General features: G+C 36.5%; 1 protein-coding gene across 1 annotated transcript in view; it reads right to left on the bottom strand.

The window, feature by feature from the left end:
* The window catches only part of ABCA13 (ATP binding cassette subfamily A member 13), a 201,325-nt gene that overhangs the window by 130,721 nt on the left and 49,967 nt on the right, over positions 1-20,637 (bottom strand). Inside the window, exons 16-23 of the mRNA XM_026088100.1 lie at positions 20,379-20,455; positions 19,668-19,789; positions 17,244-17,438; positions 14,842-15,006; positions 8,937-9,114; positions 6,651-6,790; positions 1,209-1,322; positions 17-107 (exon numbers count right to left, since the gene is read on the bottom strand). Coding sequence (XP_025943885.1) covers positions 17-107; positions 1,209-1,322; positions 6,651-6,790; positions 8,937-9,114; positions 14,842-15,006; positions 17,244-17,438; positions 19,668-19,789; positions 20,379-20,455 — 1,082 coding nt within the window. The remainder of the gene's footprint in view (positions 1-16; positions 108-1,208; positions 1,323-6,650; positions 6,791-8,936; positions 9,115-14,841; positions 15,007-17,243; positions 17,439-19,667; positions 19,790-20,378; positions 20,456-20,637) is intronic.

Here is a 20,637-nt window from a genome sequence, read left to right as displayed (position 1 = left end):
ACTTTCACATACGTACCATACACTTGCATCTTTTCAATAAGCTTTCCCACGTCAATATTCAAGTGACTTTCTACAAAGTGTTTTATGAAATTATTTTGCAGTGCTTCCTAAAATAAAAAGTGTTAGAAGATGTTATATATGTTAATCCTTGCTAAAGAAATATAAAATATACCTATTGATTCACATTCAGTTCCCTTACAAAGACTTCCAGCATGACACTGGAAAAGTCACTGAGCCTCTCCATGTCTTCAGTCTTCACCCATTAATGAGGTTAACTCCAGCCACCTAAAATAAACAACATTGTATATACTCCCCAGGGCTGTACACCCACTGTCTTTCTTTGCTCCAGATATTGTAACTGTGAGTCAGTTCTAATGTTCTTGTAAGTCTGCTGGGATCAAAATCCATTTTCTTTTTCTGTAAGACTACTGGGGCATTGTTCTATTAGCAGTGGCAGTGGTAAAATAAACATCTTTAAAAACTGGCATCTGGGAATTCTCTTCGTATTGTTTTCACTTCTTTATCTCATTTGCTAAGTTCTAAGGGGGGAGAAAAATTGTTAGCTCTACAAGAGCATCCTGGGATCTGAAAGGGTGATGAATGATTACTAGTAATATTCCTTAACTGAACTTAAAGTAACAGTTCTACTCATGATGTATGAGCCACGACCAGATTTGCTTATTTTGCCCACAGTGTAACAGCTATGCATGTTTTTAGAATAAAAACATAGCAAAAATACATTCTATTGAGGAAAGCAATGTAAAAGGACACAGAAATATATAGAATGGGGGTAGGGGATTAGTAACAAGGTGGGGGTTGTTTGTTTTTTTTAAAAAACAGTCACTACTTTCCACAGCAATTTTATATCAGCTGTACACACTGTTGAAAAAAGCAAATGATAAAATATTTTATGCAGCTTGCTTATTTCCTACAAACTTAAACTGCATAAAGCTTGCAGGGGTACCTACTTGTTTTATTTCCCTTACTGCTTCGTAATATTGGATGTAGTGAGTATAACATTGCTTTTAAATATTTTCAACTCAGAAGGTTTCTCACTGTAGGCTCATAATCTAAAGCAAATCTACCTCTTTTTCACCTCTTTTCAAACCTATAGCCAGATAGGTGGTGAATTTTATATGTATGGAAATTTTGCATAGATCATGTAGCAAGCAATTGGAAAGCAGGAAGCCATCCCACAATTCACGAACCTGCAGCCGAGACACCACGAGGCCTTTTCCGTTGTTTTTAAAAGCCTCAGACATCCTAAGCCACATGTGAGAATAAGTCTTCAAGTTTTCCACAAAAGCAAAAGTGAAATTGGCCTGGGAGAAGAAAAAAAAAAAGAGAGAGAGAAAGAAAAGATAGAGACAAGTGAAATAAAAACTGCACATAGCAAACCCTGTAGAAACAGGAAAAACTTGCATGTTTCAGATCTTCTACAACTCCTTTCCATTGCATTTTGATAGTCAGCCATAAGGACATCCATGTTTTCTTTTTTCTCCTTAGAAATGAAAGGTATTTGTTGCAGTCTCTGAATACCAAACAAATCAAAGAAAAAGCTTCCTGCAGCATTTATGTTTCCTACCTGAAGGACCATAAAGATCTATAACGTCTCTTTCACACAGAGTATCATAAAGATGCTTTAGAAAGATAGCTAGGAGCATATTTAAAAGAAAGTCTCTACAGACCTGTTGGGCCTTCTATTAGTTGTTGTATATACAATATCTGAAGTTGCCTGTACATACAATAAGGGTTGGAAACATGGTCTGGACCATAAAGACAACTGACCAGAAGTACTGCATTTTCAAAACACTCTTGCAGAGCAAGACTTGACTATAGCAAAATATCCTCTGTTTAGTCAAATATAAGCTACACCTTCTCTCTCAATCACTGGTAAACAACCATCAATTTTATTCCAGCCTGTTTTAGCAAATCACAGTGTTCTCAGGATTAGAAAATATTGCAGTATCTTTTTGTTTAAATTGGTATTATCAGTCACATAAGTGTATTTAAGAACTAGATCTCTCCATTACAATCTCGTGTTGTTATTACAGTAGAGATCATGTCATTTCCCAGCAAAGAGTTTCTGCACTGAGTTGTAAACTGCAATTTGGAACCACACTTTTTGTGATAATTCCTACTGAAAGTACATAATTTTTTCCCTAGTACATGAAGTGACTTTTGCAGAAATCCACACCTAGCACTCAGCTCTCCTTCTCTCCAAAAGAGGCACACTTAAGCATCAGGCAATATGGGAGAACACTAGTGGTTGTCCTTTCTTCCCAGCCATAGCACTGTAGGTCCTAAAAAAAACTTTGCAGCTAGTTGCATTTTCCTGAAGGAATTTATTTATTCAGTCTAAATGAGATTCCCTAGTTCACCTTCCAAAGGGATGCAAAATGTTAAATTAAAGTTTTATGTCAAGTCAGCTAAACAAGTTCTCTGGTTAGCAAGTAACACAGAAAGCCCCTGGACTGAAATCCTAGGCCTGAACACTTGGATTATATAACTCACTGACCAGGCAGGATGGTGACAAGTTGAGCGTAGCAAACTGTAGAAATGGGAGATTTCAGTTCCCCCAGTGCAGAGCGAGCATGGGTCACACTGGAACATGATAAGATCAAATTTGCGGACGTCATTAAAAACTGTTAGATGGAGGAGCTCATCTGGCAGCTCAGAAGAGCTCAGATCTCAGTGCTTCTTGACTGTGAGCAGCACAAAGAACTTTTTTCCTGAAGTCACTTTTAAAGAGCCACAGTAACCATAATATGTTTGTATATTATGCAAACAAAAGCCAAAAAACCTACTATAGCATCATGGATTGTTGAAAAAAGGTGAACTTCATACACTACAGAAGCTTATTAGAAAGAAATTAAAAGCAGCAGCCCAAGGGGTCAAATGTTTGCAGGTGTAAAGAGACTAATTAAGGGCAGCATATTGGAAAGTGAACAAATACATATTGCCTATCTAAAAAAGGCTTGAGAAAGACCATATGCATGCACACATATACACACAAACACACTACACAGCAGGGAAGCTATTAGAAAACATCCTTTAAAAAGCTGAAGCTGAATCCGTGTGAGGTGAGAAAACAAAAAAGGAACAACAAACCAACACATGAGAACTGTTGTTTTGTTGTTTTTGTTTTTGTTTTTTTGTTTCCTCATTCACCACAGTAACCTTAGGGAAATTCCCATGTCAGAAGCCTTCTACATGGAAGACACTTAAGAGAATCTGTCTCAAATTGAAGTGGCAGTAAAAAAGGTCATATAATTTAACAAAATGAACAATTACTAATTTCCAGGACTAGATAATATCCAGCCAAGAATTCTGAAAGAACTCAAGGATGAAATAGTTGAAGTACTCACTGCAGTGTAACCCTCTTGATTAAAATTGCCTTGGTATCTGGGAACTGAAGGATAACAAATACAATGCTATTCACAGAAGAAGATGCAGGGGGAACCAGGGGACTACAGACTGATAAGTCTGAAGTCTTTACTAAGCAAATTTTAATTCTGCTATAATAAATAATAATGAATTACAATGAAGAATAATAGTGGAAAATAGAAATGTAGTCGGGAGTTACAATGTGGGATTTTTAAAGAGAAGGTGTGGCTCAATTTTCTGGAGAAGTTAAAGAACATGCAAAAGAGAAAGAGGTTGTTGATACAGAACACCTCACCATAGGTGCCATGGATGCAAAGAGCTTCCATAAACTCAAAAAGCAAGTGAACAAATTAAGGCAGTAAAGTCCTGGCAAGCCTCTGAGCCACAAGACATTGGAAGCTGGCACAGTATTTGGGGGAAGCATCACTGTACCATCATGTTCATCAGCTCTTCCCTGTGCACCCTTTGCTGGCTAAATTCAGAGACCAGACCTGGGACAGGATGAATCCTTAATCTAACCCGGTAAAATGACTCCTGTGAGCTTATGTTCTAATGATTAGTTGGACTTTGATGTTTAATAAGAATTCCCTTGAAGTTCTCCTTTCTGATAAATGAAGATGTATTAAGGTAAATATTCTTTGCAACATCCAGGCTGGACACCGTCTGATTAAAATTAGAGTCTTGAGTATCAAGTGTAGTCCTGTCTGGACTGAGTATGTGTCAACTTCTTCCTGACGTATGCACATATAAAAATGTTATTTTGAGCTTATTTAACTGCCTTTATAATGACATCTTAACAGGCTGACAAGCATGCTCATGCAAACCAGGCAGGCAATGCAAGTTTAGAATAAGAACTTTCTCAACTCATCATCAATTTTCTAATTATACTGGACAAAAAGGCAGGAAACTGAAAGTAATTAATTCAGTAGACTAGCTTTTTAAGTTGTTTTGCTATATTTATATATACACGTTCTGACTGTTCCAATTAGAAAGAAATAGCAAGAAATCTTCCTGATGTGATTTCTTGTACATAAGATCAATTCTGAGAATCTTTCAAAACACGAAACAGTTTCAGCTCACCACTGGCAAAAGTTCTGCTGTGAAAACAGGGATCAAAGACTGCACACTTGGTCTTCGAACTCCTGGGTGCCATTTGTCACTAAACATGGTTGCTATCAGTCAAGCATTCTGACATGCAACTGTGATGGTTGGGGTTATCCTACACATCAAAATGGTTGGCTTCTAGGGAGGTAAAACCAGGGACCTCACAACTCCAGAGGATAGTTAATTACACAATCTTGAAATGAAATACTCCATGTGAAGAATTCATGGAAAATATCTTAATATGCAAATATCAATGGCCTTTTCAGCTTTAATCCTCTACTTCCTTCTTCTAGTAGATAGCTACCATGTGGTCATATAGTCCAAAGGAAACTAAAACCTCTATTCCAATTTCAGTAGGAGACTTGACTGTATAAGGGCGACAGGGGGCCAATATTTTGGGCCAATATTTTGGATTTAAACTCTGTTTCTCTTCAGGCAAAAATTGATAAGCTTGTGTAGTATAACAAATCTAAAAAACTGCTGCAGAAGCTTTCCTATTAGTTTCATATTTATATACAGATATATATCCATAATTGCTTGTTAGTTCTAAGGGTTTGGGGTTCTTTTGGTGGGTGGTGAAGAGGGTTACACAGAACCCTACATAAGCAGATGGAACATTTGGGGGTCTAAGAATATTAACAGACATTGTACTAGAAGCATCTACCAGAACCTTCATTTTGTTCCAGAGCATAAAAAAGAACATAAGTAAATTTTCTTGTAAAGTAAATTGGTATTCTGAACTTCATTACTCAGTCTTGATTTCATTAAAAGATCCATAGAGGAACACAGTGTATGTTAGGAGATTTATCTGTCTTATAGATTCTTTTAAGAAAGTGGTTTTGTCTTGTTAATTGGAAAAAATAATGTAGAAATGTCTTAAATGCATTATTCTCCATGTCATTATAATATAGAATGCAATTAAGCATTCAGAAGGATTTGGAATTTTTATCATTTATCACAACTCATTCTTTATAGAATTTGCATCTATAAAAGTCAAAGAGCTTCATTTTTAGCTGACTAAATTTTTAAAATGAATTATATTCAACTCCACAGAGAAATGGTTTCTTGCCCAAATTAAGTTATTTAACTGCAAAATATGAAATCACTGAAACCTTATTTCTAATTCACAGCAGAAACTATAAAACTACCAAGTATCTAGTATGTGCTACCTAGTATGTGCCATTTCACTTAGTTTTCTACTATCTTACATTTTCAAGTATAAGTCAGGATACCACAATGTATTCCTTTTACATGGAAAATAGTTAGCATCTCATTTAAAGTTATAACAGTCTTTTGTGTACCATCTACAAGCAGTAATGCTATTTCTAGATTTTAAATGAACCTAAATTACCATTCTTCAATAAATATTCCACAACAAGAATCATGTATTTGTAAGATAAATGCAAAATTTGCAGAGAACTCCATGCCGCACTTAAAATAAGTTATCATTCCTTCTATTACATAAGTGCCTCAAAGTCAGTCACAAACCAAAATGTCATTGTACCAGTCATTGTAGACAATTGGACATTGTAGACATTGTAGACATGTCCAATGTCCAATACAGAATACCTACCAAATCAAAACTAGAGACAGGAAAATTGAGTAATATCAAGTCATCGGTATCTGCTTCAGACCACACATACATGGCAGCTCAGACAAAAATATTCATACTCAGGAAGGAAACCAAGATGTACCATAGTTTGTTTTTTAAATGCAATCCAGCGACTCTCTCTGAATGCATTTTCCTTCCTGGGGCTTCCCTTCTCCACAGACCTATGTTGCCCCATAGAGTTCTTATCTTAAGAAAAAGTTGTTGGCAAAAGCTCACTAGCAATATACATATGATTCACTACACTACCGCTAATGTGTTCTTCCTAGTCTTTTTATACATGGTTTAAGGGACTTTGAACAAGATTTTCCTTTTCACAGTGAAGAGAAACTACTGTAACAAGTAGGATAAAAGTTAACATAAATATTAAGCTTAAAGTTGGAACAAGGTAAGAACTCAGGGGTCAGGGTGAATCCAGTTTTCTTAAAGGTAATTATCACACTGTTTCTACCTACCCCAAAAGTAGACCTTTAAAAACAAAGTACAAAAATAAGATCAGTAAACAGAGATGGTGTTACAAATGAGACTTAYTGTTTCTTTTGATACTCACCTTCTCTATCACCAGGTCAATCATGTTGATGTTTGAATAGTACAGTATCTTCCCATGTAATAATGGTTTCAGGAAAGTCCATACCAAAGGCCCATTAGAAGACTGTAGAATCTCCTGATAAAGCTTCAAGCAAAACGGAGCTGAAGGAAAAAAGACTCACATTTAAGAAAAAACACAAGCAATTTAAAGTAAAAAAGAAAAAAAAAAAAAGATGACTTAATAGCAGGGCGCCAAATACCATCAACTGTCACTGAGCAATCACTACATGTCCCTGAACAGAAATAGTTCATTCAATCTTTGATGCTGTTGATGATGCAAAACTCTAAACATAAGAAAAGAGAAATTGGAGTTCAAAGAGCTTCTCACATTTGTCAAAATCAATTTGTGAACTGAATCTATACTAAAGGCTGCATTAGTGTATTTTAGAGTGGAAGGACATATGCAAAATTTCTGTGCTCAAAATGACTGCTGAGGAAAGAGTCATCTTATAAAGGCTCATAGAACTAGAGTCACCTAAGAAAACAGACTCACTCCAGACCCTCACTTGATCTATAACTTTGTTCCCCTATTTAAGAAATAGGGATAGTTCTTCATAAATACAGACTTTATCTGTATAATTTCATAAAAATCAATGAAAAATACAGGAAAAAACGTGGCTTAAAACTCTGACATTTAACGTCTTGATTTGAAAAGTCCATTAAATTCACCTTTCCATTCCTTAACTAAAAATCATGTTTCTACATCACCCTAATGCACTCATAACCTCATCTAGTCCAAGCGACAGCCTCCAGGACATCCTGCTACACTTACATGACACTCAAGTAAAGGCAATGGGTTCCCTGCAGGAAACATTTAGATTTTTATGCTCAGGTCAGGTGCATTTTTATTATGAGTGGATTTAGAAATATTCCATTTCCAGTGCCACACAGAAGTATTAAAATAATGTCATTAACAGCTTATCAAGGAAGACAAATATTGTTTATAATGAAAAACTAAGCCAAAAACATTTTAAATCCTGCCAAAGGTTAAAGAAACAAGTATCAGAAACATATCATTTAGAACACCCAGGTCTTTGTCCAAAATTTACTTTCTTCAAGGAAGCAATCACTGCTGAACACAATCATTGCTAAGAAAGAACAAGAAATTAACAAAGGCTCCACGGTGGCCAGGCAAAAACAGCAATATGCTAAGGACAGAGAAGACTCTTGTTTATCTTAAGTACCAACCACTTTTCAATAGTTTTATGAAAATTAACTTCTAGCAAACTCAGATTCACACGTGCTAATCACTGAACTGGAAATCAAGTTTTTGTAGCCTTGTATAAGTTTTTATTTTCATTTTCCCTTGCTTCATTTACCTATCTGTAAAATGTGAAAAATGATATTAATTTCCTCACAGTAACACTGGAACTAACTGATGCTTTAAAGATATTTCAAAGTCCTAAGGTAAAAGGTCTTACAACGTTTCAGAGTTGTGATGATACATCATCAAGAAACAAATAGCATTTCCAGCAAAAGCACCTTTCAGAGAGGCTAAGGCCCAAACAATCTCTCTGTTCAGCCATCCTGCTACTCCATTCTGCAAACAGGAATGAAAAGCAGAGCCAAGGAGCAAGGCTAGGACTGAGCTCTGCCTCCCTCCCTCAAGGTGCCTGCTGGTACAGCCAAGACCAAAACCCTTACTTTTGTCTGCTAACCACTGAGACAGAACCAGTTTCCCCGAAGAGTCATACGCCCTGAGTCACCAGTCCTTCACAGAGAGCCTATTGACATCGTAGTACTCTTCTCTTGCACAAGGCAATCAAGTACTGATGCACTAACAAGATTAACAATATTAAAATTAATCAAGGCGAGTCAAACATATGTAGAGGAAAGGGAGCAAAGGTGAAATGTAAAAGAGCTAAGAGACTTTCTCAGCACTGATAGGGAGAGTAGACATTTCAATTATTAAAAAACAGAAATATGCTTTTGTTTTATCCAGAGTTTGCAAATTTTACTGCACAGTCGTACCACAGCATTACGCTTGCAAAAGCATGTAGCAATGAATTGACAATCTTGTAGCCAAAAAAAATATTTTTCATACTAAATGCTTTATAAATTCTAATCAGTATAGGCTCTAAGACAGGAGTATTCTTATTTATTATTTGCGAAGATAAAGAGTAACCAGAATAACTTGCATCTTATTCACAAACACCTCTGCCATATATATACATATTTCCATTTAAGAGGGAGAGTTCCACAGATTATGAATGTATACATGTAACTTGTGATTGATAGTTTTTCTTACTTGAGTCTTCAGGAATGCCATATTTTGCCATATTGTCCTCCAAGAGCTCTGTGATTCTGGGCATGTCAATGAACATGTTTGTGTTGCTGAAAAATGAAGATTCTTCTTTACACACTGCCTTGATTACAGACTCCAGGGATCCAACAGCTGAACGCCTCAACTGCCCACCTTGTAAGAACTAAAACAAATGGAAATACAGATGAACCAAAGCTGCTTTCAGTAGCTTCAGGGAATAGCCCTGGTGTTCTCTCAACATGGCATCCAAGGAGAGCAACAAAATTACACTGTTGAAACTGCCTATGAGAACGAGCACCTGCTGTGCTCTTCTCTGTTCTCCTGATTACCTTTGTCATGGCCAGGATATTCCATGAAAAGGATAGTTTATTACTTTAAACTTTGAAAAATACTGTGTATTGATGGCTTGGTGAGGCACAAAAGGAATGGAAATATCAAGACAACTGCACCTCAGTAAAGATTCCTAGATTACCATGTCAGTTTCCAAAGTTTACTCTTCTGGTGGATTACTCCTGTGGTCACAAAGACAGCAGAAACAAACAAAATCATTTTGCGTGATATAAATGCTTCCAGTGAAAACAGCTGCTGAAAAGAAAAGAATTCAAGTGCACTTGCACCCTGAAAACCAAGTTTTCAAGTATAGCTTTTAACTTGTTAGACGTGCTTCTAGTTTTTTGTGGGTTTTTTTCCCCCCCATCTTGTGTCATATTTACTTTTGCCATTTGCTCACGATTGACAGACCTCTAAGCAGGAGCACGATCTGACTCCCGTTCTGGTTTAAGCACCATCATTAACTATGTTCCAAAAACAGCCTCCTCCATTCAACTTCAGTTTTCAAATAATGTGCTCAGTTGCAACTGGAATTTCATGGAAGGCTGTGCACTTGCACAGCTCTAACAGAAGATATGACTGGAAAAGAAAATGTGCTGCAAAAGTATAACTGAAGGATGCAACTCACTTGCCTGATGTTTATTACTGTTGCTGACGCATGGGAAGAAAAACATAGCTAGGCTTCCAGATTTCAATTTAAGACTGCAAGACTGGCAAGTGGAAGAAAGATTTTGATAGGTCAAACACATTTGATACAGAAATAAATTACAATACAGAAATAAATTATGAGCATCAATTTTCAAAATAGTGCAGCACTTCACAAATAGAATAAAACATGATCGGTTTAGAGGTCATGTTATTAGAAACAGTTTATCCTGATCAATGCCTTTACTACAGTGTCAAGTGCCACTTTAGTAATCCTGGAGGAATATTAGAGAGCGTTATCAAAACTTAGTGTTTGCTGCCCCCAGAATCTAACTTTTGACATTCAGTGTGCAGCACAGTAAATAACACCCAGACTTCATAACACTACTATCTACAGTTCTTGGGGGGGGAATCTGTTGGCATGGACTTCACTGGAGGAATAAACTTTATTTATGCACAGTGCTGAATAAAAGTGGCTTTGAATCCCTATTCATGACTACTTGCACTAGAAGGGTAAGCGAGGCTTATTTCAGTCAAAGAACGCAAGCTGACTAATTCTGGTTCCAATCAAAATAACTTGAAATTCAAATGATGAATATTTATGCAGTGAGCTGCCAAACTGAATCCACTTACTGTCTTTCAGTAAAATATCCTCTGACTCAAAACCATGAGATGTTACCTACAATTTGGCTTTGATAAAGTGGGAGAACAATATAGGACGGATGTTCACAAAAAGTTATCTTTGATCCAGGTGTTCCAGTTTAAACTAAATGACATAGGTCTGTAATCAAAGCTTTCGATTCCAAACAAATAACTCATTACAAACAAGGCTCTGAAGGTAGGCTCCAAATATTAAAAAACAATCTGGGACTGGATTCTCAAAAGGGGACCAAAATCTCCTAACATACGGGCTTTGGACCTAACTGGACAACCATCCTCCTAAAAAGAGTATTATGGAAAAAAAACTATATAGATTGGAAAAATCAGCTGTTCAGCAAAGAGTCTAGTAGTCAAGTCAAGTTACAGCTTGCAAAGAAAATTWAAAAAAATTAAGAAATATTACATAAATAAAGAGATGAAAAAATGCCATTTTACTGGTAAACTAGAGGGAGATTAAAGATAATCCAAAAACCTGGTGAGACCGCATCACTAAAGGAAACAAGTGTGGGGAAACGGATATTCCTACTTCTGGGCAGAGACAAACAAATCAAAATCTTTATTGTACTGAAATTGGCAGAATAAGAAAAGATTTACCAAATCTGAAGTCTTTTGCCAAACTATTTCTCAGAAGTCTATGAAATTTGGATTGCAACATATGAATGAAAAGTAGACGACATCTATACTCGAGGGTGAGTGAGATAATGTCCCAGGGCATAATGGGTATCTCATTGTGATGTTTAATATGGCAAGATACTGCAATAAATTTTAAAGAGAACAGTTAGAGACAGAAAGTATGTAAAGAGTGGAATTTAACACATTATGGATTTATCATTACAGACCAATGCAATATATTTGTTTGGGAGGGTGGGTGTTTTTTCTGAAAAAGAGATACACCATCTCTAAAATCAGTGGACTCTAATGACTAGATAATGTTATTGTACTGGAAAATATTAATCAGCATTACTGTATGGTGGGTGAAGAATGGTCTTAAGAAGAGATGTCACGGTTTCTGTTGAAAGAAAACATTGAATCACAGAGAAATCACTAGCAGTATTCCTCAGAGACTGATCTTGGGACCAGTGTTGTGCAACTGTCAGCCTCAAAAGGGGAAGTGAATTACTAAAATTTGATTATAACCTAAAACTAGAAGGCACTGTAGAACAAATGAAGATCAGTGTTATACAGGAAGAAACCAATTACCTGATTGAGAGTAAACTAAATGATACCCAGTATAAATCATTATTTAGCAACCAAAATCATGACATGCTACTCCAGAAATGGAGTTTATCTAGGTATATTACTGCTCTTTGATGAAGTAAGGGACACAGATGTATGCAATTTATGAAAAAGGCAAATGCAAGATTAAGCAAGTTGTTTCAGTCAGTATAGACTACAAGAGCCACCAGTCACACTTCCCCTCAAAGACTGTACATGGTTTTTGTCCCCAGCATTCAAGATTAGGTCTTAATACAGCACGTGAAGATGACACTAAGGATGTCTGAGACAAGTGAGAGCCTGTTACAGCAGAAAAAAATAACCAAAAATCCCTCAGAACAACAACAAAAAAAATTGAAACTTATTTAACCTAGCAAAACAAAGAGGGACTATGACTGGCCTTCTTTACGTATACGGGGGAATCAAGAGTTTAAAAAGCTATGGGACATTTTTAATACAAGAATAAATGTACTAGTCATGGGTAAATTTAAATTGGAATTTTATACATTTATAACTCCAAGAAGCTTTCCAATAATGGTAGCCTAAGTAGTTTTAGCACAGAACTTGATAAATTCAGCAAAGGGATTACATAACAAGGCTGCTTTTTACAAGAGTGACAGCGTTCAGTACTCAACAATCCCTTCCGGCCCTGTGCTTATCTACTCATGAATGACAAACAGACCAAAAATTAGTAATGGAAATATAAGCAGATAATTTCTAACAGCAAACAGACAAGCAAAAATCAGCCATGTTTTTTCTCAAGGGAGTTATCTGTTCACTCAGTGCTGTTAACCATAGAAAGTAGCTCTGTGTTCCAGTTAAAACTCAACATCTGCCAGTCAGTGTAAAATGCTTTTTTACTACACACTATGTAGCATACCAGTTCAATGTCACATTTCACAGATATGTGAATTGCTTTCCATTTGGTCTTTCAGGCAAAAACTCACATGCATAACTGATAAAATTACTTCATTACTCCTACAAGGAGATTAGCAAAAACTTTTGTAAATTTCATACTTCAAAAGAACTTCTTTAGTAAGAATTTAATGAAAGAGAAAATCTGTCTTATCTAGGCTGAAGGTCCACATTGTTTTATATCTTAAAAATATATATATTTTATTCTGTTGTCTTCCTAGGTCTCTAAACTACTTTGTGGCTGGTTATCATGAAAATAAATATCCAGAAGGAAGGACTTATTTGGAAAGTGAGGGAAATATTTTAGGAGAAAAGTGTGTAAACAATATCTGCACCACCCTCATTAAGAAGAACAAGGACAGCGTCTATAGAAAGGTCAAGAAGCAAACAAAATCATCAAGAACTAAAAGATATGTATTGGAAAGCAGCAAAATGCAGCAGAACCTGAGAAAGGAAGGAAAGGAAATTTAAAAATAAACAATTTTTGCTAGTCCATAAAAGAAAAAAAAAAAGTTCAGTTGTAGAGATAGAAGGATCCTTGAAAACAGCACACAGCTACTTTATGAACAAAAGAAATAGACACTGATCTACTAAAATAAATGTGCATGCTTTTTTTAATCCTCCACAGAACACTAGGTGACAAAAACGGGCATCAATTTCTCAACAAAGAAGGAAACATCAAAACAAAAACTAAGGAAACATAGATTGTGTTGCAAGATGTAAAAAGCAAAGAATTCCAGGGTTAAATCTGTGTTACATTACAGGACAATACGGGATGCCACGGAGCCAAGACTGAAACTGCGACCAGATGGCCCTCTGCTGTTGGATTCTGTCCTTTGCAAACTTTCTGAACAGGACCTTGTGAGAGGCTCTTTTGTTGGATAAGCAACTAGCATTTCACTCTGAAAAGAGTATTTAAGTTGCTGGAAGGAAACTCTTGAGTCTGCCATAAACAGAACTAGTTTAAGCAAAACAGAAGAGATGCAAGTCTTCCCTGATGAAAACCACCTTTCATTATGGCAGCCAAAGCACGATCCCAAAGAACAGCAGCTCACAAGCAAAACACAGGCACAAACCAGCATTTTACAACACGCCCCTTAGTCATACAGATTAGAAGTTCGTGATAAAGATTCATATCACTGGGGAAAACAGTATCTAAGGCAGTGTTTAGTGTGTACGGCAGTCACGAACCAGTTTGTGCTGTTTAACACTGAGGCATCTTTAGAGGCCTGCAATTTTAGAATCAGATTCAGTCCTGCACTTCCCACACGGAGCAAGTTTGCTCCAGAAGGTAGTGCCACAGGGGTCAGCAAGTCCACTGATGGAACTGGAGCATGCTCAAAAGGAGAAATTTTTATGCTGATTGATTTAATAGTAGATCCACACCGCTGTGCTAGCTGTGGAGATGCACACGTAGCAACTGTCCTTAAGCAGGACAGGAGAGATACCCTCCCTCTCCCCTCCCACCCCCCCCCCCTCCTTTTTTTTTTTAAATAGCAAGCAGAACTGGGACACAAAAACATTAAGTGACACAAACAGAAACAATCTATAGCAGATCCAAGAACTGATCGTGGTATCTTGAAGTCAGTATCTTATCTGTGAGACTAAGAATCTTACCGTAAAGGCAATCACCTTAGCAGCATGGAAAGAGTCAGGGAAGCAGAGCTATGGATTCTTTAAATCACCCGCATAGAATCTCTAGAGAAACGTACTATCCCTTATAAACCAAAGTTATTTCTCATGAAACAAAGCAGCTGCTAGATAAAGAAATAATTTGTCAAAAAAAAAAAAAAGCATTATCAGAAAAGGTATAGCTCTCAAAATCGTAGATAATAGCTGCTATTATTAACCAGTAGCCTAGTACCATACTAATTTAGGCTGTGTTCTCATAACCTGATGAAAAAAGATGATGGAAACAACCCATCAATACAGTCCCAAAATTACCAGAGTGCTCAAAAGAGATCAAATGCAACTTCCTAAGGACAACGGACCATTATCTCATATAAGTGCCTAGCTTCTAGTATACAATTTCTGCTAGTGTTCCTCCTCATTATTTTAGCACATATCCCTAACAAGACGCCTTACAATGGGCATTAGGCTTACATTTTGAAAATCATACACATACCTGCTGCAATACAGAGATGTCGAGCACACCAATATTTTTAACAGCTTGGAGAAACACCGGAAGGTCTTCCATGACACGCTGGTCTTTATTGAGAAGGGAGCTGATACTAGAAACCACATCCAATAATGTGTTCAGTAAGCTGCGTATCTCAGATGGTATCTTAATCTTGGAAAAGAAAAGGAGGAAAAAAAATCATGACATTAAATTTCAATTAGAAAAACAAATTTTAACCTTTCAGTGAAAGGCTCAAAATTATTCAGTCTCTTTGTAAAACTGATTACAGAATGCTCCTGCAAACTGTGTTTAAAACTCCTTTTAGTATAACTCTCTAAATCTCAAATTCACATAAACAAAAATTCTCTGGAATTGTTAGAACTAGCCTACAACATACAAGGAATTAAAATACAGAGAACACATTTACACCTGCTGAGCTGAAGGCAGCTCTCATCCAACTTAATGCGGATGGCATCTGTGAAAATCTGCCCCCTTGGAATTGAGCATAAATGAGAACTTTCCCTTCAGTAGGCTCAAGATGCTCAGTACAATAGCTTAATATTTTTAACGTAACTCAAACTAAATTGAATCAAGTAATCCCTTTAGCTGTTTTAGGAAGCATATTAGACAGGATACTTTCCTGTGATACTGTTCCTCCCTTTGCATTTTTCATACTTACTGCCTTCTACCTAAAATAATTACGTGCATCCTTACTTGACCAAAGTTCAATCATCCTTTTGCCACCAAGCACCTTTTGGCATTTAGAATTCTCTCATCTCTTTTGCAATTATTGGCCATTTAGATGTCATATAAATGACAACTGATTAAGTTACCTGCCTATGCATGGTAACTAAAACAATACAATCTCATTATATGCTTCCAGCTGCTTCCTCTGATTATCTTTACTTTATCCACCTGTATTTGACTAAGACACTTCCTACTATAATGTCTGTGCTTAATTTTCCTTTCAAACTTCACCTGCTTTCACACATTCAAAAATAAATACTCTGCAATAACCTTTTATTCAATTTAAAAATTAGCAAAACTTCCATAACAATTTAGGATAAGCTGACAACACTTGTTATTTTGTGCTAGGAATTCATTATACCTCAATAGGGTTCAAGAGAAAAGCTGTCAGAACAAGCACTCTTTTTCTTTCTTCTCTTACTTTCCTTCCAGGTTGCCAGACACTTCAGAAAGTGGAAATCTCTTCTCTTTCCTCCGATATCTTACCTATTCTAGGCATTTTTCTCTTTTTTAAAAATGTGTGGCCACTCAGTTTAACTGCACATGCAGCCTCCAGAATATAATCCAGAAACTAGAGTTTTAGAACAAAATTTTCTTCCTTCCTGTTCTATAAATATCTTTCAGTTATTTGTACTTGCAATGTTTTAAGTTCTGTTAATCATTCACCACAGAAGAACTGGAATAAACACCTGTTAACTATCGCAAGTTTTATCCAATTATTTTGTTCTTACAACTGAAAATACCATCTCACTGAAAACCCAGACTAGATCCCAAATTATATAGAGTTGCATAGATAATCCAGTTTTGCTGCAGACTTCTGCATTGCCTTTATTACAGTTTTGTGACTGTATTATTCTCATTATTTTCCAAAAGAATATAAACACTAAAATTCTCCATCATCATCAGTCCTCTAGGATCCTCCTATCTGGATAAATAACTGCAATGTGTTTTTTTAGTTGGATTAAATAGAGTGGATGCCAGACACTGTTTAAATCATAATCATTCAGATGTGTTAAACTCTTAAGTATCAAGGAGAGGTTATGAATCAGGTCAAACCAAGCTGTATGATTTGGGCCATATGAAATACAGATTTTTTTGTCTGTATAGAGAAACTAATCCTGAGATTTGGAAAGGCACATTTACATCCTTCCTGAAGGAGCCACCTGAATTTCCAGTAYGATTTCTACAGCAAGTAAAATGCATTCCAGTATGCTATGAATTTTTGCTAGAAAATAACTTCATATTTCTTATAATGTGGGCTTTTATGCTTGTTTTATCTCAAATGATGCCATATCAGTCTTCCACACTTACAAATTAAGTGGCTAACTGCACAATCTGCAAACTCTGCTGAAGATTAATAAAGCTATGACTTCATGTGTTTTCTCTAGAGCTTTCATAATTAACTTTTCAGGGATAATTTTCCCAAGGAAGAAATAGATGGAATACAGTAGCACCCACCAAGCCTATTCTTCAACTGGTCTGTGGAGCTAAAAGACGACAAAGAAAATGCCACGTGGCTGGTGTTTGCTTTCACAGAGAAAGAACATCTAAAGCAACAAAATACTATATTCGTGAATTGAATTACTCMTCCGACTTGCATGTTTTAGACTACCTTCAAAAGAAATCACAGGAAATGAACACTTTCCCTCACCCCATCTTACCTTGTAAATGATATGACGCAAGTTCAAATTCTGTATAATCAGTAAAAACATGGTATACAGGTCCAGTGCTGGTAAAGAACATAATTCCTCCACCACCAGGGAAGTCTTGCTGTTTTCAGGTAATGTCAGCAACAGGCTAAGTACTTCTTCATCACATCTTCCAGCTAAAGCTACTGCAAAGGCACTGTAAAAAAGCTATCATAAAGTATGTGTATTAATTTTCTTTCTTCCTGAAAGAAACTTCTTTACATGCAATAAAGTGAGAATTTGTGTCACAGTAACATGACAACGTATAGTAGTCATCAACAGAACTGAAAGACCGACCTATACAGCTCTATCAGACAGACTATAAAGTGCAAACAAACATACCAACGTGCCTATAAAGAGATGAAGTATATTTCTTATAATAATTTATTTTCACTTGGAAACAGGTCATTTGTTCATTCTGTAGGCATTCATACTATGAGCAGTCATATTAACAATGTTGAACACATTGTAGAGAATATACACCTTTGTTGCAGAAACGCATAAAGATCAAAATGTAGATGTGTGAATCATTGTAAAAATCAAACAACATGGACTTCCTTCTTTCAGAGGTCACACAAACTTAACACTTAGGGTATGCCTACATGATATAACGTTCACTCTGAGCCAGCKGACACTTCAGTTCAACACTTCTTTGAAATATTACTATTAAAAGCGGAAAAAGGGACAAATGCCTAAGCAGATCTTGGGCAAGATTACTCACTTTCATGTATATGTTTGTGTACCTACACATATGTAATACACACAGAAAGAGAACAGAATGAGTATAAACATTATTTTGCTATCAATGTAAAAGGACTTTGTATGGGAGGGAGTTTTGACTCTGCGATACAATTTGAAATTCCTGATGAATGTTCCAGTTTCAATCCAGCTTTAATCCATTCAACATTTTACCAACTAGATCAAGCCCCTCCGAACTTTCCTTACAGCTTTTGCATCAAAGCTATGTCATACTCCTGAGTAATGAATGCTTATAATCTACACAGATTATATCTTTTGAGCAGTTAAAACAAATAATAAATAAAACACACAAACATAATCCCATAGCAATGAGTGTGGCCAGAGCATAATCTTGAGGTAGAAATCAAGGGTAAGTAACAGGCACCTTCAACTCACAGACTTATTCTTACGATTCCAGAGGCAAGCACCAATGTAGCATACAATCACAGGAATACAGGGCTGCAAGGTGCCTGCAGGTATCATCAGGGTTATCAGACAGTGGTTATACAAACCATAAACATAGTGGGCCATGCCTGAATTATACCTTAAAAGAAAGTATTCTCACATATTGCATAATCAGTAAGAGACATAGATTTTAATACTCTAGTTGGACTGGGAGAGAATTTAAGCACTTATGCACACCCAAAATTCTGCATAAATACGTGAGATATGCACATATATCCAAGCTGTACACAGGACTTCTGCAAAAATGAGGATAGAGGCTAATTTGAAAAGTCAGTCAATTAGCATTATTATTCCAAGAGATCAAAGGTGCAAGATTCCCACTGAATTACTTCTAGATGACTTCTCTCATTACTATTTACTGGTATCAAAATAACAAGCAAACAACAATGGCAGTCACACTGCCAAAGCAGAAGCAGAACTAACAAATCATCTGTAAGTAATTATGATTGTCTGAACTGAAACAGCCATACTTTTTGTGAACAAAACTTGCAACTGCTTCTGCAAGTGGAGCATCAGTGACACCCAGTGGCTGCTTGATTGACCTGATTAGTTTATATCAAAAGTATCTCCAACTCTTTTCCATCACACACCTGAGAGAGAACCCAGAGTTAAGCTGGCACTTTTCATGATTTCTACTTTCCGATTATTGGGATCACAGGAAACAGCAACAGTGATAACACACACAGTCTTTGACTCAGAAAACCTACACAATCAATCCTTTATATAATACTCAATAGACAAGTAAACAGATAAATAAAGTGAAGCAAAGGCAAGATAGAGGTGAAAATGTAAGAACAGTGAGGAGCACACCAAGGAATAAAAGAAATCAGATAACTCTGTACTGTAAGGCTCAGAGTGGGGGGGGAGATACAAAATGATTTCTCCAGGAAGCCTCACCTTCTCTACAGTTCCAAGGCAATAGAGTTCAAATTTAGTCAGCACGACTGAGTAAAACTGCTGAAAGTAATGAAGCAGTGCCATTTAGATCAGGAGAAAACTAGTGCTACTACAAATTGACCTCTTAATGCCTCACATAATTTTTTCCAAAGTCCCAAATCTCAAAAAATCTTCCAGATAGAAGCAACAAGTGAAAATATAAGATTCCACACAAACAAGTTTGCTTTGTTTTGTTTCAGTTGGCAGATCAGGCCATAGGTTAACCTGTTAATTCAACACCTCTTTTTGATCTTTTACCTTTGAATGAGAGATATTAGCTTCCAGAACAGTCCTGATAGTTTCTTCAGAAATGTTGATAGAAGAACGAATGTCCAGCTCCAGCTCAGTAGTATTCCACACACAGTCTTTGACTTTCACATCTGGAAGAGAAGGAAAATGGTACCAACAGTAACAATCTGCAAAATCCTACTGAGTTGCTTAATCAAGTTGCCCACAGACTGCAGTGTCTCCTCTAGATTTATACTGAGGGGTTACAAAATCTTCATATTATGCAATTCACTTCTACATCAAATCTAAAGGTCACTTTATTGGCAGACTGAAGGGCTTGTACGTCTGTGTGCATTATCCTATCAGAGCACACGTCATCCCACACCCCTGTATTAAGGGAACATCTGAAACTACTGAAGTAGCCTTTAATCACTTAAGTTATTTTCTACTTCCACTAATTAGATTCCCCTCTTCTTTCCAATGAATGCCTACATATTCCTAGGACAGGCCCTGACAAGATGAACTATGCTGTCCTGGGACAAGAACAGTAAGTGCAGGTGTGTGTACATGTGTATACACCGAGAATATATTGCATTAGGTCAGTACTTTCCACAAGCAACATCCCTTTAACCTCAGGAGAACAACAAAAGAAAAAGTTACTGTTTTGGAAAAAAACAACAACAACAACAACAACAACAAAAACAGAAAATTGCAAAAGTGCTGAAGAAAACAGGAACTCACCATTCAAAAGATTAAAATTGCTGAGAACAGCTACCACTGGATTTTCTGACAACAGTGGCTCCAAATTTTCAGCCAACCTGAAATGATAGCCTTAATTTCACAAATTACCAAAACTAAGTAACTGACATTACCATGTGTAGAGAGAATAATGAATAGTGAAACAGCCATTAAACTAGGCTAAAGGGTTACATTATAGTCTCTGTACACACGCTGCACATGCAGTAAGCACCTCTGAAGAGCTTGCCGTGTTGCATGTATG

Source organism: Apteryx rowi, unplaced genomic scaffold (genome assembly GCF_003343035.1).
Source record: "Apteryx rowi isolate R43461 unplaced genomic scaffold, aptRow1 scaffold_750, whole genome shotgun sequence".
NCBI lineage: Eukaryota > Metazoa > Chordata > Aves > Apterygiformes > Apterygidae > Apteryx > Apteryx rowi.
The sequence above is the reverse complement of the archived record's forward strand: the minus strand, read 5'-3'. Positions and strand labels throughout refer to the sequence as shown.